We start from the raw sequence: 19,770 nt of genomic DNA on the forward strand, positions 1-19,770 counted from the left end.
GTGCTACAGAGCTTCAAAACAGTGTTTTTTTTCATTACCGTCCCTCCACAACAGGCTTTTTATCAGACGCCAAGAATCTGACCCTGTATGTGAGCCCGTCACTTTCCCGTCTGTGCGAGCACCTGCTGTTGTGCGGCGAAGTGTGAGATATTTTGCATAAGTCATGCACACTGTGTGTGTATGTGTGGGAGTGGGGGCTGCTTTATAAAATAAATAAATAAATGAGTGAATGTATTCTGTTTCTGACCTTCACACAAGGAAGCTGTCCCCCCCTCTTTGCACTTTAGCTTACATAAAAGCAAATCAAGCATGTCCAAACTGTGTTTTGTATTTTATCACCCAGCTGCCTTCTTGTGCTTATATATTTCTTTTTTCTGTGGCATGCTGTTCATGGTCACATGGTTATATGTGCATTTCTTTCTGTCTGTATTCAGAGTTATAGTTCAGGCAAGGTCTTACGTGTTATTTCAGAACGATGTACTGTTTGTTTTTTTGTCCACAGTTGTGAATGAAAACCTGTGTGATTTTGCAAACTGATAAACTGATAAACAGAATCAGCATGTTCTGAGTGAAAGATGCACTGTGCATGCTTAAAAGTTTTTAATCTTTTTTTTTTTTTTTTTTTAGCATTTCCCTCTTATAAAGATTCTCGTTGACACTGAATGTGAAAATCTGGCTAAGTGGACCAACCTCATTTTCCACAAATTAAAGGCAGGAAATAAGGATAACCGTTTCAAATGCAGAGTGTACTACAGTTCAGTAATCAGCAGGGATGGAGGGGAACAGGGAGGGTGCCAAAGAACTAGATACCAGCAGAGGGACTGAAAGAGAGGGGCAGGAAATGACTTCTAGTTACCTCTGGGGTTATTGTCTTCTGGGCCTATGTGTCCTATGGGCCCCATTTGTAAATTTCATGGCCTTGAACCAGGTCGTGGTTGGGTTCAGAGTGTGTACATCGGTGGCCTGTCTCTCCTTGTAGGTTCCATCACACCCCCTTTGGCCTTCCTGTTACCCTGCATGAGAAACAAAGCCCAAAGCCTTTAGCCAGGTTCCCTTATTTTCAGCGAGTCCCCTTCTAATATTTGTAAGAACGTTATCATGAAGGCATTCAAATAATACCTTTATACATACTATACTATTCTCAATGTATTTCTTGAGACCTTAAAGAACATACTGGTACAGAGGAAAGTATATGATGCTTTAAAAGAAGCCACAATAGCATTTGCTTTATTGATGGCTATATAACTAAGTACAAACAATTTAATAATGAACTATATGACTATAAACATTTTTACCTTTAGTTTGATACTTTTTGATGATACTAAAGTTGTATTTTGATCAAGCAGAATAGGAAACACTGTACTTTCGTGTTGTAGAAGATGCACTGTTAAACCCTTTTTATACTTACTGATACATTTAGCAACATTATTATTCATTGGGAGTTTTGGTTTAGGTCGTCTGCAGATCCACACACACACACCTTTCAGCTCTGTTGTCCTCGCCACCAACTCCAAAGCACACCAACAGCGCTACAGTAGCTGCACTTCTACAAGTCACAATGTCCTTGATTTCTTCCTGGTTTCTCTGGAACCGTGTTAAAGATCTGAGACAAACAGACTTGTTGTCTCAGACTGCTGATGTTTTCTCCTGGCTGGGTTAGACCTTGGTGGCATGCAGGCAAACAAGTAGAGACCTTGGGATGGATTTTCTTCTAACCTGCTGTATTTCTGCTTCAAAAAAAGAGTGGAAACAAGGACCGGTGGGAGATACGGGAGCGATAAGGAAGAGGTGGTAAACACATGCCAACTGAAGTTCTTGAAGGGTTGTTGACGCAGAGGGTTGGAGAGGGGCAGAATGACAGTGACGTAGGGGCCAAGGTGACAGCAAGTTGTTTTCGTGCATGGAGCTGCCGAAGACTGAAAACATAAACAGAGTAGGACTCTCTCCTCTTCCTTATGGACTACGTCTGTTGTTCCAGAGAACGCTGATTTTGAAGCGTTTGTGAGTAACAGTCAGCTACAAGCTGGAGTGTGTTTTCTGATTTGCAGGTAAAGCTCATTTGGGTAAATAACCACTTTAGGATAAATGGGGTTTATCAGGATTCATGTCTGAAGGTTGAAAAGAGACAAAGCAGTTTGTCTCTTCTCTCCTCTGTCCCTCACCTCTCTCACCGTGTTATTTTGTCTCCTTCAGGTTCTCCTGGAAAAGCCGTCAAGTGCCAGCACGCTCTCCCTTTACCCTGGCAGCTGAATAGATTCCAGGTATTAATTTGTGGCTTGGTGTCAAATTTCCTCTCTGGTTCCGCATATACTACACGCTGATCCTTTCTTGTAGAAGTCACAGATATTGTCTCAATCGTTTTAGAACTCAAACCGTTCAGTTTCACTAGCCACACTCAAGCCTGATTACTGACAAACCTGCTTAATCTAGAAACTACTTAAAGAGAAGGTATCTGACGAAGTGAAGCACTAAAAGATCTCAAAAAAGCAACACATTGTGCCTCGATCTAAAGAAACAGCTGAGAAATAAAGTCGCTGACATCTCTCAGAATGGAAAGGGGTTACAAAGTAATTTCTAAGGTGTTAGGACATCACTGAAGCACAGTCAGACCTATTATTCACAACTGGAGGAAGCTGAAATTACTCCACGAACATATTGATAACTCATCCAGGATGTCAGAAAAGAACCCAGAATGTAATCTGAAGACACGCAGGCCTATTTGCCACAGTTAAGGTCAGAGTTTATGATTCAACAATAAGAAAGAGAGACTGGGCAAAAGTGGCACCCATAGGAGAGTTCAAGGATAAAACCACTGCTGACCAAACGCCCCCCCACAAAGGCTCGTCTCACATCTTGATGATCCCAGAGGCTTTTGGGAAAATATTTGTCGACTGACAACACAAAAGCTGAACTTTTTGGAAAGTTTGAATTCTGTTATATCTGCATAAAAGTAACACAGCATTTCATGAAGCACATCATACCAGCAGTCGAACATGGTGGTGAGGATGTGATGGGCTGGGACTGCTTTGCTGCTTCACTTGGACAATTTGCCATAACTGATGGAACCATGAATTCTGTTCCCTACTAGAAAATCCTGAAGGAGGATGTCCGACCATCTGTTCATGCCCTGAAACTCAAGTATGCCTGGATTATAGGCTACCACAGAACAATGATCAGAAACACACCAGCAAGTCCACCTCTGAATGGCTAAAAACCAAAATGAAGGTTTCGGTGTGGCCTAGTAAAAGTCTGAACTTAAATCAAAGATTAAGATGCTTTGGCCTGACCTTAAACAGATCGTTCATGCTCAAAAACTCTTCAGTGTGTCTGATTTAATTATTTCTGGAAAGAATAGTGGGCCAAAATTCCTCCACATGGGATGTGAAAGACCCATTGTCAGTTAAAAGAAGTGCTTGATTGCAGTTCTTGCTGCTACGGTTGGCACAAACATGTCAGTGTGACGAATGTGCATAAAACTATGAAATCATGAAGGGGGTAAATACTTTTTCACTGCACTGTATGTCTGAAAAAGGCACCCAAGTGTTTAAGTTGAACTCAGCTTTGCACACAACCTGTCTGTAAAACAGGCCAAGGTAAAATAGGAGATCATTAAACCTACAGTGTACATAACTCAAACTGACCTCCTTTCCTGTTTAAACAACCGCAGAGATCCTTCAGGAACCCCAAGCTGGAATTTAGCCAGATACCTTTGCAGAGTATTAATTTACAGACTGCTCAGTATTCCTCTGATGTATTTCCTGACATTTACACATCGTTAGTTCAGAGGTAACTGACCTTAAAGTTCTTTAGACCTCAACATTTAAACATAGCCACGCTAAACCTGGATCACCAGCATTCATGACCAGATTTCACTTCTAATGCTGCAGAACAGCAAGTAGATCTGGAGGGGAAAGCATTACTATAGCTGTGTGAACTAGTACATCCTCAGCTTTTATCTTAAATAATTTGAGAAAACGGGTCACATATGTTTTGAACAATTTGAATCTGTCTGTACTGTGTTCATTAGCTATACAAGCTACACGGCTTTGGAGTGGTGCTCAAAGTGGGGAGCAGTTGCAGTTATAAATATAAAATAAAACTAATGTGGATAAATATGATTTTTGGTGGAAAATAAACAAATTCTAATGATTTTTAATGATACAAATTGTGTTGTGCAGATGTTTTTCAGCTTGTCCCATTATTATTAGTTTATGATGGAGAAACAACACTGCTGGAAATGAACGGTGGCATGAATGTTTAAGTTAGTTTAAAGGAGAGAGCTTGGCCTGTAAATAGTCTTCACTTGCTTACATGCAGTCGATTGTGTTGTACCTGAAATGGAGGTCAATTCCGTTAGCTTTTAAAACTCAGACACTGCCCCCTGCTGGACGGAACGTAAACTGCACAAGGTGAAATAATGGCGTGCCCGCTAAATTTGTGGAAATTCCTTAATTTTCATACACAACAGTGCAACAGAAAACAGCTATATTAGCCTTGTAATGTTTGCTATTTAAAAATAAATCTACTTATCTGTGTCTGGGAAAAAGTAATTATAGAATTATTTACAGGAGCTGGAGGTCAAGAGGCGAGATGGTTTGGACACGTGCACAGGAGTGAAGGTAGATATACTTGACAATTGATGTTCATGGGCATGATAAAGGACATGCAGGGAGTTTGTATGACAGACGCGGATGTTAGGGACAGGGTGAGATTGTGGTAGATTTTTCCATTTAATGACCTCTAAAGGAAACAGTTGAAAGAACTAACATCCATTTACTCTGAAAGAGTAGTTTAAAACTAGTCTATTTTAATACTTTTGAACTGTAATGGAATGATAGACTTGAGAAATTGACCCTTCAGAGTAACTAAATGTATAGAAGTATTGGATTATTTACCTTAATTCACATTCAGCGTACAAGAATTTGACAGCCACCCCTCACCTACTATTAATGCATCAATAATGAGCTATTACTTGTCTCATGCAAGTTTATCATGGCAGGCTAATGTTCCAGTTTATTGAATTAAAAAAATCACTTAGTATAAAAGAAAGAAGACTTCAAGGATAATTTTCAACTCAAATTTATTTCAAAACATCTGAACAAGTGGCGGGTAGTCCACTGAAAAAGACTGCATCCTGCTGTAGTTGATGCTCCACAGTGTTGGATTGGCAGCTTCAGCGGGCACTGTGAAGACAGAGCAAGTGAGAAAGGTTTAAGCCTGTGTTTAAGTCTTATACATTCCCAAATTTGGAACACTGATACGCTCTGAATTGAGCAGCATTAGACATGAGCAGCCTATCGGGAGGACTGAAGGAAGAATTCAAACATCAACCCCTGACCACCATGGGACATATTCCCTACACACTGAAAACAGGCAACCTTTGTGCAGCTCTGTTACACTTTAACTAGATAAGAGCTTCTGACCAGTGGCCAAGATGCAATTATGATCTAATACCGCAGATATTTGAATTGAGAACTTAGAACATTAGGTTGAGTTTAAGACTCATTATGGACATTTCAAAGCCAAAAACAGATCGAACCGCAATATGATTTACTGCAAGCCATTTTTAATGTTTTTTCTAACCTTATAAGGTTATATAAGGAATATAAATATTCCCATAGTGCATGTTAGTACTATGGGAATATTTTTTACTTCTTGTTAACTATAATACAACGGCAAACATTGTCATCACCTCCCCCGCAGTGTTTTATTATCATAAACTGTTCTTGGTTCACTAAGTTTTTAATAACAGTAACGTTCAGCATCATCAAAGTATCTAAGGTCAAATGCATATTATCCATCAGCACTCTCACTGTGGGCTTCACCAATGCTGACAGTTTAATGACTCAAAACACTGATCACCTGAGGTTATATCGTCTCACCTATCGCAGCCTCCTGGCTTCTCTTTCAGACTCCAGGAGTGTCAGCACATCTCCCTCTCTGACTGGGCCCTTCACGTTCCTGATAATTGAGCGGTTGCTGTCGTCCATGAACTCGACACGGACCTGGTGGGAAACGGGAGTGCCCAAAACTTAAACATTAAAATGACTCTACAGCAGACACATTTTTCTGTTTAAATTAATGATGTACCACTTAAAGAGGGTTTTGTTCAAATGTTTACAGACAGCCTATATGGATTTTTCCTCATTTTGTTTTTGTTATGCATTCCTTTCTGTGGCAAAGGAGCAAAGCAGTTGTAATTCAAAATATATATTTATTTGGAAATTTTTCAGCTGTTTAAATTATCCACTTAACATGGAAAATAAACCAATGGTCATGATAATCAATTTCAACAAGGAGTAACTGTGGGGTGATATAGCACAATATCTAAAAAATTATTCGGATGGCATTTTTTTCAAACGTTATTTTTTATAATCTGCTTAATCTTTGGGACCCCGACTCTGTTCCCTGCTGTTTCACTGTCAGAAAACAGTATCTGAGGATCTCACTCTGCAATGCTGTAAAAGCGATCAAGTGAACACCCAACAATCAAGTGAACACACATTTTAGTAATAAAGTACTCAGTTAGTGGGCAGCACAGTGTTACAGCAGTTTGAAGAATGGAAGTATAAACACATGTATGTTAACTTAACTATAGACCCTTTTCCCATTAGTACCTACACAGATTGACTTGGTAACGCTCTCATCCCGACACTGACCAGCGAATCGGTGGCATGCAGTCTGGTGATGCAACATTTTAGGACCTACCTGCTCAGATCGCTTTGTAACCCCGTTAGCAGGTAGCATGTAGTATGACCTAATGGAAAACCCCGAAAACCACTGAAAGTCAATCTGAGTAGGTACTAAGAAAAAAGGGGCTTAAGTTGGGTGTAGCTATGAATGTAACATAAATTGTCATCATTAGCCCAAGTAACCAGTACACCAAACAGCACACTAAATGACAACTGAGTTAAATGGCCTGCATCTGTATAGCGCTTTACTTAGTCCCTAAGGACTTAGTCCCCCTAAGGCAGGGGTGTCAAACTCAAATACACAGTGGGCCAAAATTCAAAACTGGAACAAGGTCGCGGGCTAACATTAATATTTATTGAAAAAAAAAAAAAAAATCTTCCTCCAGATTTAAGAATGAATCTCTTCTTATGGACTCAAACAAGTTTTGCTGAAAAACTGAATATGGAACAAGAAAAGCTTAATACTAAACAATATATATATTAGCTGTATAATACCAGTAGGCCAGCTCTAATAATAATTTGGTATGGCTTGGCCCCCGGGCCAGAGTTTGATACCTATGCCCTAAGGCAAGCTACATTGTAGCCACAATGTAGCTTGCCATTCACACACTGGTGATGGCAAGAAAAAAAAAAAAAAAAGCATTGATACATTTTAAAGATACATCTGGTTTCTCTATTAAACGTGGTTTCCAGTTAGGATCAATGGCTTGCTCGAGTATGTCATTAGTAGTTAAAATCCAGGTTAAAACTTTGTCCCTCCCAAAATAACCTGCCTCCTTTGTGGTAAAAGAAATCAGAGGAGTCATATTTTGTAGCTTAATCAGTTTTTCATCTTAAACTTCTGATAATAATTCAGCTTAGTTTCAGTTAGTTGGTAGAGCGAATCTGCCCAGTTTCAACGTTAGTGACTTTAGTTACAATACTATGGAGGATATTTATCAGGAGCAAAAAGTTAAGCTCAGATCAAGTTTTTGTTTTGTTTTTAAAGAAACAAACAAAACCCCTGACTTACAGCTAAATCAATGTCCAAACTTCAAACAGCTGTCTCAATACCTCATACTTAATGTGTAAACAAATTATCTAAGACAACACGAAACTTGCATTTTTCATCCTAGCCCTTTTTAAGAGGTACAAAATATCGTTTGTTATTTTTTCCTTTGTTTAGAAATCTAGTTTTTAATTTCACATGAATTTACAGCCCTAGATTGTGTATATCCTTGGCAATAACTCAAAGTAAGCTTACACATATAAAAAGTAAATATTAATCGCAGATACTGGTTTGTGCCGGATAAAATTTGAGGTGTTAGCCAAACTAGCATACCTGTGTACATTGTCCCTGGGAACCGGTTCTCCCGAGAACCTTGGTGACCTGAAAATGAAAACACGAGCAACATGAACATCAAATCTCTAAATTCAATATAATACATATGTATAATTTTTTAACGAACACAGAGAATAAAGAAAAGTGAGCATAAGTACTGCGGCAGCTAGCAGAGACTGTAGCATTGACAGGCCTCCATGATAGAAGCACGAGAGCCGAAGAGACGTTTGCTAACTACGACACAAAAAGTGGATTTAGCCTAAAAATTTTGAGCCCATTTGAAACAATACTTATTGTTGTGGGCATTTAATCGCTTTGATACGATAATTTTCAGCGTTTTATAGATTTTCTTACTCTTGCAAGCTTGATGGGCTGCACGCGGCTGGCGTCCATGTTGTCAGGTTAGACCGGAAAGGAAGTCACGTGGTGCTCGGATGGCATATATGGCAACTGTAATCTTTTAGTTTATTAAAATTTTAAATTTTAAATTATTTTTTAATCAAATTACAAGTAACAGAATCTAAACTTACGAGTAATAACAACAATAACGAACTTTAATAAAAAACTATTAGACATTCGTAGTTACCTTCTTTTCCGGTAGATTGGGAAATACCATTCGAAGCACCCATGGTGGAAACCTGGGCCAAACCATTATTCACAGAGTTTCCAAAACTATTTTAATGTGCAGAAACAGAGAAAGGAATTTGTCTCTGTGTAACTGTATCTCTTTTTTTGTGCGTACATACAGACAATTCAAATACTGAATTATTGGAGTGACTACAAATGCTTGTGATATCAGTCAAAAAACACAGCCTATTTATCCAAAGTCAGTATCAAAAAGGTTACTGATTCAGTACATTATTAAATAAATTCACTGTTATATAATCAATATTTTGTTTTTAGTTGGCTTGACTTAATATTGAAATGAATACTTTGTCAATTATACCAGTGAGTTATTGTAAAGAGAAACATATCAGTGATAAACAGTGATAAGGGTCTGTGCAGAATATACAGAAAACAAAGACAATTTTTATCAGTCATTATTAATTTTAATGTATTTTGACTTTAATTCTAAAATCAGGCTTGTTTAACTAGTTCAGCAATAGGTCAAAAAGGCCATAGCTGATAATTTGCGTAATCTACCTGAATATCCTGTGTAAAAGCTCTCTGTAGCCTTGTTAGCCATGCCATACTGTCGTGACACCACCCTCTCTGCTTTTCTTCCTCTCTCAGAAGTCAAAGCCTTAAATCACAACACTAATCCTTGTGAACAGTATTTTTAACTTGCGCTGGGACAGAAAGAACAGCAATAGGATTAGAGAATCAGTGAAGAGGCTGAAGCCCTAACTCATGCAGTTGATCTTCTTGCACAGTGACTCAAAAGTACCACAGCTCTTTCTTTGTCTTTATTTCAACCTGGAGGATTTTTTTTTCTTTTTTACCATGGTGATATTTTTGCTTGATATTGTAGATTTAAAGAAAAAACATATTATCATTTTTCTCCTGTGATTTGATTCAAACTTGGCATAAAACATTTTCCAGTGATTGGTCTTCTGAGCAGCTGTCGCAATGGAGAAGTGGAAAATTCTAAAAAAACGTCGCTCCAGTCTTTTTGCATCCGTAAAACGCGACTTGAGTTTCACGCAAAGCATCGAAGAAGAGGAGAGTGAATTCCCCTTTTCACAGGACAGCTCAGTAAAACCGTGGACATCAATGGACAACCTTGACGCTCCTGGTGCCAGAAAAGAGGTGAAAAAAGATGAGAAGAAGGATGCACCAAACCCCTGGCAATCAAACATTGTCAACCTAAATGTGGGCGGAAAGGTGTTTCACATCCCTAAACACTTGGTCCTCCGATACCCAAAGACCAGGATCGGAGTCCTTGCTCTGTGCAATGATCCAGTTAAGCGTCTGACGCTCTGTGACGATTATGATTTTCAGAACAACGAGTTCTTCTTTGACAGGGACCCCATGTTTTTCCATTACATATTTCACTTTTACTGCAGTAATGTTCTGTGGGTGATGGATGGCTTGTGTCCTGTCAACTTTGAGGAAGAGATCTCATTCTGGGGGCTCAAACTGAAGGATACTCCAAGGTGTGCTGTAGATATTTGATATGCAGTGTATCTATTGTGGCTTTGTCTGTGGATATTTAAAATGTAGCTATGGTAAAGCATTTGTCTGTCTTTCTCAGGTGCTGCCGCATTCTGTTTGAGGAGAAATTGGACGACATCAGAGAACACCTGAAGGTTAACCAGGAGCTCATAGATGAGATTAAACCTCACCATGATGACGAGGGCTACAAGACCATGTTTCTTGGAAACTTTCGTAAAGCACTTTGGGACTTGATGGAGAATCCTTACTCCTCACTGTCAGCCAAAGCCTTTGCAGTGTTTTCCAGTCTCTTTGTGCTTATCTCTATCGTTGCCATGACTCTGAATACAGTCAAAGAACTTAGGCAGTACAAACTTGCAGGCAAAACCTACATGGAGTGGGTGGAGGTTAGTTCTATCCTTTTCTTCACGTTGGAGTACTTTCTGCGACTACTCACCACATCAAACATCAAGCATTTTGTGAAGAGCGCCCTCAACTTTGTCGATTTGGTAGCCGTCATGCCCTACTTCCTCCAGATCATTTTTGAGACTTTTGTATTAGACGCTGAAGACATCAGTGCTCAGGAGGATTTGAAGGCCATGTCAAGAGTCAGCAAAGTCAGCAAGGTGCTCAAAGTGGTCAAGCTCATGCGCATCTTCCGTATCTTGAAGCTTGCCCGTCACTCCACCGGCATGAGGGCTTTCGGCTTCACCATCCGCCAGTGCTCTGAGCAGGTATGAAGGGAATAATCAATAAACACAAATGCTGGTAACATTTGAAGGCCTTTGAATAACATGGCAACCTGCAAGGCAAAGAGACATAAGAGGAACAGGAGGTAGTTTTATGTGAAAGTCACCACTAGGAGAAGTAGATAAGATAAGATAAGATAAGATAAGATAAGAAGAGAAGAAGGTTATGATAGTTTTACAATAGGATATCACAATCGATCTAAATTTGCATATTTTATTTCTTGAAGAGAGTGACACTAGATGATTAGCTTATGATAAAGAACAAAATCCACCTACCAGCAGCTCTAAACTTCACTAATGTAACATAATATCACATTTATTCATTTAATTAACAAAAGACAGAACGGTTTCATTGCATATGATGTGTTTAAAACCCATTAATTGAACAAAGCTTGCACAGCCGAGTGCAGAAATGTCAGGAAGGCTTTATAGTAACATCTCAAACTGTCATATTACTGGATGCAAGCCCCTAAAATAGTATCTGCTTTATGACATAGTTTCATATAAACAAGCGCTGTCATTGACGTGCTCTGTTCTGTCGTGCTGCAGGTGTGCTGTCTGTTTCTGTTCATCACCATGGGCATCTTCACCTTCTCTGCTCTGATGCATTCTGTGGAGGTGGATCAGCCCGGGACACCGTTCAGCAGCATACCAGATGCCTGGTGGTGGGCTGCGGTGAGTACGGGACAAGCTCTACGTCCAGTAAAGTTCTATGGCTCTAATATGTTTGGGATGCTTGTTACAAATGCAGTATAACTAAAACATCAGATTTGGGTTTTTTTTGTGGCTTTTAGTGATTTCTATAAAAGTTTTAACACTCTGGGAATTATTTCTTCTTTTTAATGGCAGCTGTGATGATATTGTAAATTATTTTTGAAAATATTTTCAAGTCCAATTTTTAGGTCCAGCCACACTGATGATGTAACCCTACTTATAACACCACAGTTGCTCCACATCTTTTCATTATGAATGGGGCAATTAATGTTTTACAGCATTTAGAGCGTGTAGCCAGCTCTCACCGGCTGCCACTCAGCTTCTTCCGGATCAATTAACTCACTTATGAAGCTTTGGTAAGCTCTTTCTCTTGACAGCGCTGAAGGGAAGCTCAGTTGGGGTGTGTCAGTATGATCAAGCAGTGCAGTGCATTTCGGGTGTCAGGGATTAGGTCTATCTGGATTTGTGCTGCCTGCTTAGTCAGACCAAGGCAGATTCACAGTACAGATCATGTTCTGTGCTATTTTTATGCCTTTAAAATGCAGTAAACACTGATTATATTCAAGAGCTCAAACACAGTCTTCTTTAGTGAATTAATGGTTGGCTAAATAATATTCTGAAATCGTCTCTCTTGCAGAAAAACCTACTAACTATAAAAAATGTAGGATTTGCCTTTGTGTAATTCTTACCCCAAAGTATCTTCCATAATTGGTACTATATGTGAAACGAAGAGAAAGATGTGGAGTAACTCCAGGGTCACATAAACTTGATATAAATTATCTAGCCTATACAGATGTGGAGAGTGGCTACTGATGGCCGCCAAGCTGTCATATGGTTAAACAGTAACTTATGCAAATTTACTTTCAAGCTTCATATATAAATGATCAATATTTAGAGGTATGAATATCACACCATTTCTAGGAAGGTTCACATGGGTCACACTGTGTCACCAGCCTGGTACTCTGTGTGTCTTTCAGTATCATCTGAGGACATGGTTTTCATTTATCTGGTGGCAGCTGTGAATTTATATGTGTCTAATTCCCTCTAATGCTGCGTAATGCGTCTCATTTGTAGCCAGACAAAGTGATTGCATTCAAGAAATATAAAAAAAGCATTTTAATTACTCGATTCACAGAAAGTAATGGATACAAAGTGCATGAGGCCAGGTGAAAGGCAGGTACTGTGAGGATTAAACTGAAAACTTCTTCTGCTCTTCTCTTGATCCCTACTTAAATCTACACAAGAGAGCACTGGCTTTGAGTAATTTTATGGAAGCTGACGGTATTCCTTTTTTCCTATAGGTCAGCATCTCCACTGTGGGCTATGGAGATGTTGTCCCCATCTCCTACCTCGGCCGCTGTGTGGCATTCAGCTGTATCTCCTTTGGCATCATCCTTAACGGCATGCCCATCTCCATTCTGTTCAACAAGTTCTCCGACTACTATGCCAAACTGAAGGAGCAGGAATACAACTTTTCCAACACGGTGCGCACCTTCCAGCTCAAGAAACGTCTCAGGCGTAAGTTTGACAGCTGCTTCGAACCCCGGCCGGAGGACTCGGATGAGGAGATACACTATCGGCCCAGTGGCAGGCAATTTACCCCCGAGATTGAAGAATAAGAAAAGTTGCCTAGTTGTGACCTCAGTAACCCTAAATGGCCTTATCACCCTTGGGTATACAAAAGTAAAAGACTCCATCTGCCTCGAAGTCTCAGCCTATGTGATTGAATAAAAGCGATCTGATGGGGGAAAGCAGAAAGCTGAGACAAGCATTAAGCCTCAGCTTTGCAGTAGGTACTGTTTTCACACTATAGCGACAATTCCTCTGTCAAATGGACAAGATGCTCAGACTAGACAACTTGTTATGTGTTTCCACAAATAGCACACGTCTACAACTAATGCTCACTCAACAGAAATAGATGTTTGACACAAGGAGGTCAAACAGTGACATTATGAATGAAGCAAAACTTCCCTTATATCCTTTTGAAAAGACTACTGTCATTGAAAGTGCTATTAATGAACAGTTTTGAGTGACTACATAGTCTCTTACATTTTACTTTGATGCTCAGCAAAAAAGAAATTGTACCTTCAAGCTCTAACTAGTGCAACTTTTGGCCATTACCAGCATGTACCGCCACACATCATGGCGGCTTTAAGTCACCATTTACTTGACTGCAATAAAAACATTTTATTTATGTGTGCATCTCAGAACAACTATAACACCATCAATGGAAAGTTCTCACATTTGACACAATTTATGTTTCATCGAAGTGGCATACCTATCGAAAAAGCACTCCCTCTGTTTTTGTCCAGTCACTCAGTGTGGTCTTGAAGACACCCAAGTGGGGTGAGAGATATAGCAGCGGGTGTCAGTATACCGATCAGGAGCCTCAGTGTAATTTGGTTGTCAAGGATTAGTAGGATTTGTGCGTCTGTTTCCTACCTAGTCAGACAAGTGGAAAAGTCAATCAAGTACTGTGCTATTTTGGTGACAGAAGGAATCTGATCAGGTGTGCGCAGACAGGACGTATTTAAATACTTACAAGCTATATTTAATAGACGTACAATAGAGGCCTCCAGCGTAGTGATTTTTCACTCCTACTAACACATGGGCAGTGATGCCTATATCTGTCATCCAACAGCTCAGAATTTGTCGCGATCCCTGCGGCGAGAGAGAATTGAGCTTTCCGTTCTTGACCAGGAGATGTCAGGATCAATCATGGTCTAAGCCTTGTCGTCACACTGTGATGCTATGATTAGATCATAAACCCAAGTCTTGCCTTGGGCACCAGAAGACCAGCATTATAACATATTAAACAAACATACAAAAACTCTTCGCGGATACAGACACCACAGTTTTCTTGGCTCATCTGCTCGACACTGGTTTTAAATAAGAGGGACAGATAGAGGGGATTAGAGACAAGTTCTCTGGTCAGTCACGACAGATGCTGTGGGAGTTACACTCCATTTCCAACTGCAGGAATATTGTGTTGAGCCTCTGCTCATGAAAGACATCCTGAACATCCATTTTACAGCAGACTGTGACTTCATCCATTTGAATAATAATCAGAGACAATGACTCATTAGTGACTGATGTTTCCTTGTCATTAAGTTCTGTGCAAGTGCACTAATTAACGAGCGAACGATCAAATGTAGTGTCAGATGTGTCTAATTTACCCTCTGATCTGGGGTTAAAGTGGTCCGGAACGGTGGCACCTTCAGTTATTGAGTAATTATATCTGATAGGAAGTTTAATATAAAACACTGTCAAACAGTTCAGTTTTCATGCTCTGCAGTCTTTCTGGATGATTCTGATGCCACACACGGGTTCACCACATGATCCCGTCTGCACACGTCCTTTTTTCCGTCCCATCCCTGTCAATAAAGTTGTGTTTGTGGTACAGAAGAGGAGTGAGCATAAAAGGAATAACTTTTAATAAGTGGCAGGTAATTACAAATTCAACGTTTCAAAACAGCTCAACAGATTTAATGCACAAATTGTTCCTGTGCAATTTGGATCTCAACCTGTCTGCTAGCTAGAGGTATAGTGGCTGTATTTTTGATGAGTGATGGCAAAACATGTTAATGTGTATTAATTTTACTCTCAGAGCTGAAGAACAAAAGGAAGGTTTCTATGGCGACTGACATGATTTCATTTGGAAATTTAAAGATTGCATGTTATATCATTAATTTAAGATTTTTTTTAATCAGACACTGTTTCTGTGAATGATGTGTGGCTGAAGTTAGCAATTTCATGTTCTGAAATGTTTTTAAAAAATGAATTAAATGATAATAACCAAAGTTTATACTGGAAAGTAAGTGCAGGTTAAACAGGGTAGTTTGCAAGTGTTGTGGTTCAGTTTACAGTAAGGGAGAAACACGTGACTCAGTTAAGATAGAATTTTGCGACAGAGGTGGAAGTGTAGCTTTCAGGGGAGAAAGCTTATAAAACGTCATTTGTGTACAAAGTCAACAAATTTTTAGGCGATTTTTATCAGACTGGATGGTTACATTTTTATGATATTGCCTGAAAGAAACAACAGTTGGAGCAAGTTTCAATTTTGAAGATTAAGGTAAAAGAAGAAGGTCACATCACAATTACTTCATTACAATAAACGTATCTACGTATCCCCATTTAAAACTCAAAAACAAAAATGAGAAAGTCCATTTATTTGTCATTAAAAATTACTGTCTTTCAGCAGACCTCGCTTATGCAAAATTAGTTAATGTAAAAGAACCTTAAAGTCCGTATTTATTAGTGGACACCTGTCTTATCTTTCTGAGGAATGAAGCTATTACAGGATATAGGTACTGTTGGTTTTACTGTGCCGTCAGCATCAATTACACCTCAAGAGTATGGCTGTATCACATGACTCAGCCAGAAGGAGAGAAATCAGAAAATTTAGAAGGCTAACACATAGTAGTTGACAAGAAGAGGAAGCAATGGATGAACATCAAGAAGGAATCTGAGAAGCTTGAGAAATACCAAGGGCTGAGTTAGGAGTTAGAAAAAATGTGAGGGTGAAGGCAAAAGTGATCCTCATGTGTGTATCTATCTATCTATCTATCTATCTATCTATCTATCTATCTATCTATCTATCTATCTATCTATCTATCTATCTATCTATCTATCTATCTATCTATCTATCTATCTATCTATCTATCTATCTATATCTATATCTATATCTATCTATATCTATATATATCTATATAGATATATATATCTATCTATCTATATATATCTATATCTATATATCTATATACACACACACACACACACACACACACACACACACACACACACACACACACACACATATGTATATATATATATATATATATATATATATATATATACACATATATTTATATATGGCATATGATAGATCGGCAAAAGAGAAAACAATGAGTTATCATAGGTTGCAGTAAAGCTTTGATTCCACTTTGGTGCAGTAGGCAGTGCCATGATGAGGTAAACATACTCAGCTTATTTGACATCTGCAAACTGACTGACATCTGTGTGTTCTGGGCTAAATGGTTGAAAATGTTAACACACAGCATCAACCTCAGCAAGAAATAAAGGGCAAGAATCTGTGAAGGCAAAAAAAAAAGAAGAAATAATCAAGGTGCTTTGCGCTGAGCACAGCAGCTGAGAATAACAAACAGGCCACTGCCTACCAGTGATATCATCCTTAGAGGTTAAAATGCTAATCATAGCCAGAAGTGCATTTTAGATGTTAAAGTGTCACCTTTCATATTGTTCATCTGTGCTGGAGATATGAAGCAGTCACCTCTGGTATGATTAAGCAACTACAGTATAGCCACAGGGTGACCATGTGTGTGAACAGTTGCGTCATAATCCTTGACATCTCCTTTTTCCGGTCACACTCTCTTCCGATTAGATCCCATCCTTCATGATGTGTTAAGATAAGATGCTAAAGGGACTCATAGTCAAGGAAAATATTTTAACCACAAGTCAGCACCAAACCCAGATTAGATTCTGCACAATGCAATATAAACAAACAACAGGAGAGTTGACTAAAAGCAGAAAAGCTAATCAAATATAAGCACTGAGTCTTTGTTTAAATACACCGAAAGTGGACAGTGGCGGATGCCCATAAAAAACATGGTCAGAGGTTCAAATATAAAAGTCAGCGTATGTATATATGGATGCACTTCTTTCTATGTGTAAGTAACCACCAACCTTCAGACTGGGAAAGGACTTGCTCTTTCTCCCGAGCCAAAATAATACTCATAATGATAATAACACAATAATAATACTCATTAAAAAAAGAAAAGAAAAGAAAGAAAAGCAGCTTAACAACAGTAACTGCAGAAGTAGTGACTTGTTACTTCCACCCTGAAAAACAAGATCAGTGCCAGAGCAGATTTTTTATCTCACTGAGAGTTTCAGCCTTGAGATTCCACATCACTTTCATGCTGAGCTTTTGATCAGGACATGCTTTTCCCTCACCAAGGCTGAATGCAACTTTTGAACAACCTGTGGCCACTACATACACTCCCTATATAAACCCCCTCAAATTCCTCAGGTCACTCATTTTCTGCCTTTGCCAACCAACTGAGGAGCAGTAACACATCATACAATGCCGGCTGCTAGGTGTTTGGTGTCTCTCGTGGCGGTGCTAGTGGCTGCAGTGTGTGTGGCACATGCACAGGAGAGGATCAAGATATGTGGACGAGAGCTGATACGTCTGGCCGTCTCATCCTGCGGCAGCTCCCGGGCCAGGAGAAGCATCCTGGATTTAGGACTGGAAAAGAATCAATACGCTCCTCTCTGTAAGTACTTAAACAATCTTTTATTTGTGTTTTCATGACATATATGAAAGGTAAACAGGGAAAGACGTACTCTTGCTTCTTGACATCAAAAGTTTGCAAGATTTTTTGGGGATGAAGCTGCACGTTTACAGTGATCTCTCTAAATCCCAGATGTGTTGCCTCTGCACAGGGGAGCAGATCTCCTCCACAGAAGAGTACCTGACTTCAGGGACTGTACGCACGGCTTCGAGGGCAGATGGAGAAAAGGACGCCGTCTCCTTGGCTCCTCACCTTCTGTCATCACGGATCAGGCGAACCGCTGGAAAAATATCTGATATTTGCTGTGAGAAAGGATGTAGCATGAAGGAGCTGATACAGTTTTGCTAAATGAAGCCGGTGGCATATCAGAACGAGTTAAGTGATTATCTTCAGAGTTTTGCTGGGTTTTCTTTTAGTGATCCTGAATGTACTTGGTGATATTTATCTATGACATTTAACAGTATCAAAGATAAAACTGGAGTGCACACAGGATTTTGTTATTTGATTTATTGTTTTTATCAATGTAAATATAGTATATTAACTGAACCGATATTACTGGACAGTCAGTCCATAAGAAATCACAAAAGTCCCAGAATCAAACCCTTATTTTCTCAGACCTAACAAAGATGACAATAAATATTACTCCCAATGAAGTGAAGGTTTCAGTTACTGCTTGTGTCCTATACACTAATCTGCATCAACTGACCCAAATCTTAGACAATTATGATAAGTAAGCAAATGCAAAGCATACAAAAAACTTCAGATGCCAGAGAACCATTTTAACACTTGAGCTGTTTTTCTGCTGTATATGCATACTGGTATATATTAAGATCCATGTAAGTTTTGTTGTGAGCGCAGTTTACTGGTGCCAAAGGAGCTAAATCGGATTGAGGCTATTGGCCTAGCCATTGAGCTATTTAACAGAAATAATCTTTGTAACCCGGCCTGTGCCTCACACCGAGGAGTGTATAATTCTCTCAACAGATAATCAAATGTGCCGCTGATTAGCTGCCACTCTATACTGCAGCCTGCGCCGAATGACTCCTAATAGCAAATGAAATCAGCCTACAGTGACTGATTGGTTAATTTGTTTTAATTGAGGGAAGAATGGATTGTGCTGTACGTACGATTTGTTTTTGCGTAATTGGTTTTATTTGCTGTGTTATCAGACAAAGCGCGCAAAGATGAATGCTAAAATTAGATCAACTTGTTAGCAGATTATATTGTTAGAAAGGTTTTAACTGCAGATAATCAGAGAATACAGCACACTAATAATGCCTGTAACAATTGGCTTAATCCATCAAACAATAAAGAAATTAAATTAGAAATTTTGGGTTCAAACTGATGGCATGCATTCAAGATTTGTCAGCCATCAAACTACAGTATTAGTAGTATGATGGCCCATGCTTAGAGTAATGTGCAAAAGTCTTGAGCCACCCATCATTTCTTTATATTTTTCTTAGAATTGACCAGACTCAAGCAATAGTTCTCCAGATTTTTTGAAAGACTTAAAAAAAAAATCATTTTTAGTCCAGTCATTGTACCTGACCATTTGAAATGTTATTTTTAGGGTTTCTTTGTTGATTCTATGAAACATAACATAAGATAAAGTAGCATTTTTGTACCAACGAGGTGATTCCTGAAGAGCTATTAGGTGAAAACTTTGCATATTTCAGTGTGGTGTGCAGTGTGATAGGCATGAAAAACTATCTGCAGAATATGATTAGTATCTGAAAGTAGTAGTAGTAGTAGTAGTATTTATTTATTGTCATTGTCAAGAACAATGAAATTGCGTTTGGGGCTTCCATACAACCCAAAAAAAGAAGAAAATAATAAATACCCCTTAAAACCCAAGTGTACATATTTAACCCAGTGTGACTCCAATG

General features: G+C 39.0%; 3 protein-coding genes across 3 annotated transcripts; 2 read left to right on the plus strand and 1 right to left on the minus strand.

Moving 5' to 3' along the window:
* Positions 1-5,063: 5,063 nt before the first annotated feature.
* On the minus strand, positions 5,064-8,481 carry rps28 (ribosomal protein S28). Its single transcript, XM_086273190.1, has 4 exons — positions 8,368-8,481; positions 8,014-8,061; positions 5,883-6,005; positions 5,064-5,183 (listed from the first exon to the last, which is right to left on the minus strand). Exons 1-3 carry the CDS (start codon positions 8,404-8,406, stop codon positions 5,883-5,885), a joined length of 210 nt encoding a protein of 69 aa, XP_086129316.1. The 5' UTR covers positions 8,407-8,481; the 3' UTR covers positions 5,064-5,183.
* An 803-nt stretch (positions 8,482-9,284) lies between these two features.
* On the plus strand, positions 9,285-16,261 carry LOC147308650 (potassium voltage-gated channel subfamily V member 2). Its single transcript, XM_086272678.1, has 4 exons — positions 9,285-10,109; positions 10,208-10,841; positions 11,406-11,531; positions 12,872-16,261. Exons 1-4 carry the CDS (start codon positions 9,583-9,585, stop codon positions 13,187-13,189), a joined length of 1,605 nt encoding a protein of 534 aa, XP_086128804.1. The 5' UTR covers positions 9,285-9,582; the 3' UTR covers positions 13,190-16,261.
* Positions 16,262-16,507: 246 nt separating this feature from the next.
* Positions 16,508-18,371, plus strand: insl3 (insulin-like 3 (Leydig cell)). The gene is made up of 2 exons (XM_086273269.1): positions 16,508-17,866; positions 18,036-18,371. The coding sequence occupies exons 1-2, from the start codon at positions 17,674-17,676 to the stop codon at positions 18,230-18,232; spliced, it is 390 nt and encodes a 129-aa protein (XP_086129395.1). The 5' UTR covers positions 16,508-17,673; the 3' UTR covers positions 18,233-18,371.
* The last annotated feature ends 1,399 nt before the right edge of the window (positions 18,372-19,770 follow it).

This window comes from Aulonocara sp. 'chitande type north' Nkhata Bay, linkage group LG18, assembly GCF_057382095.1.
Source record: "Aulonocara sp. 'chitande type north' Nkhata Bay isolate Kocher_YH1m ecotype deep benthic linkage group LG18, A_spYH_male_GT1.1, whole genome shotgun sequence".
Classification (NCBI taxonomy): Eukaryota; Metazoa; Chordata; class Actinopteri; order Cichliformes; family Cichlidae; genus Aulonocara; species Aulonocara sp. 'chitande type north' Nkhata Bay.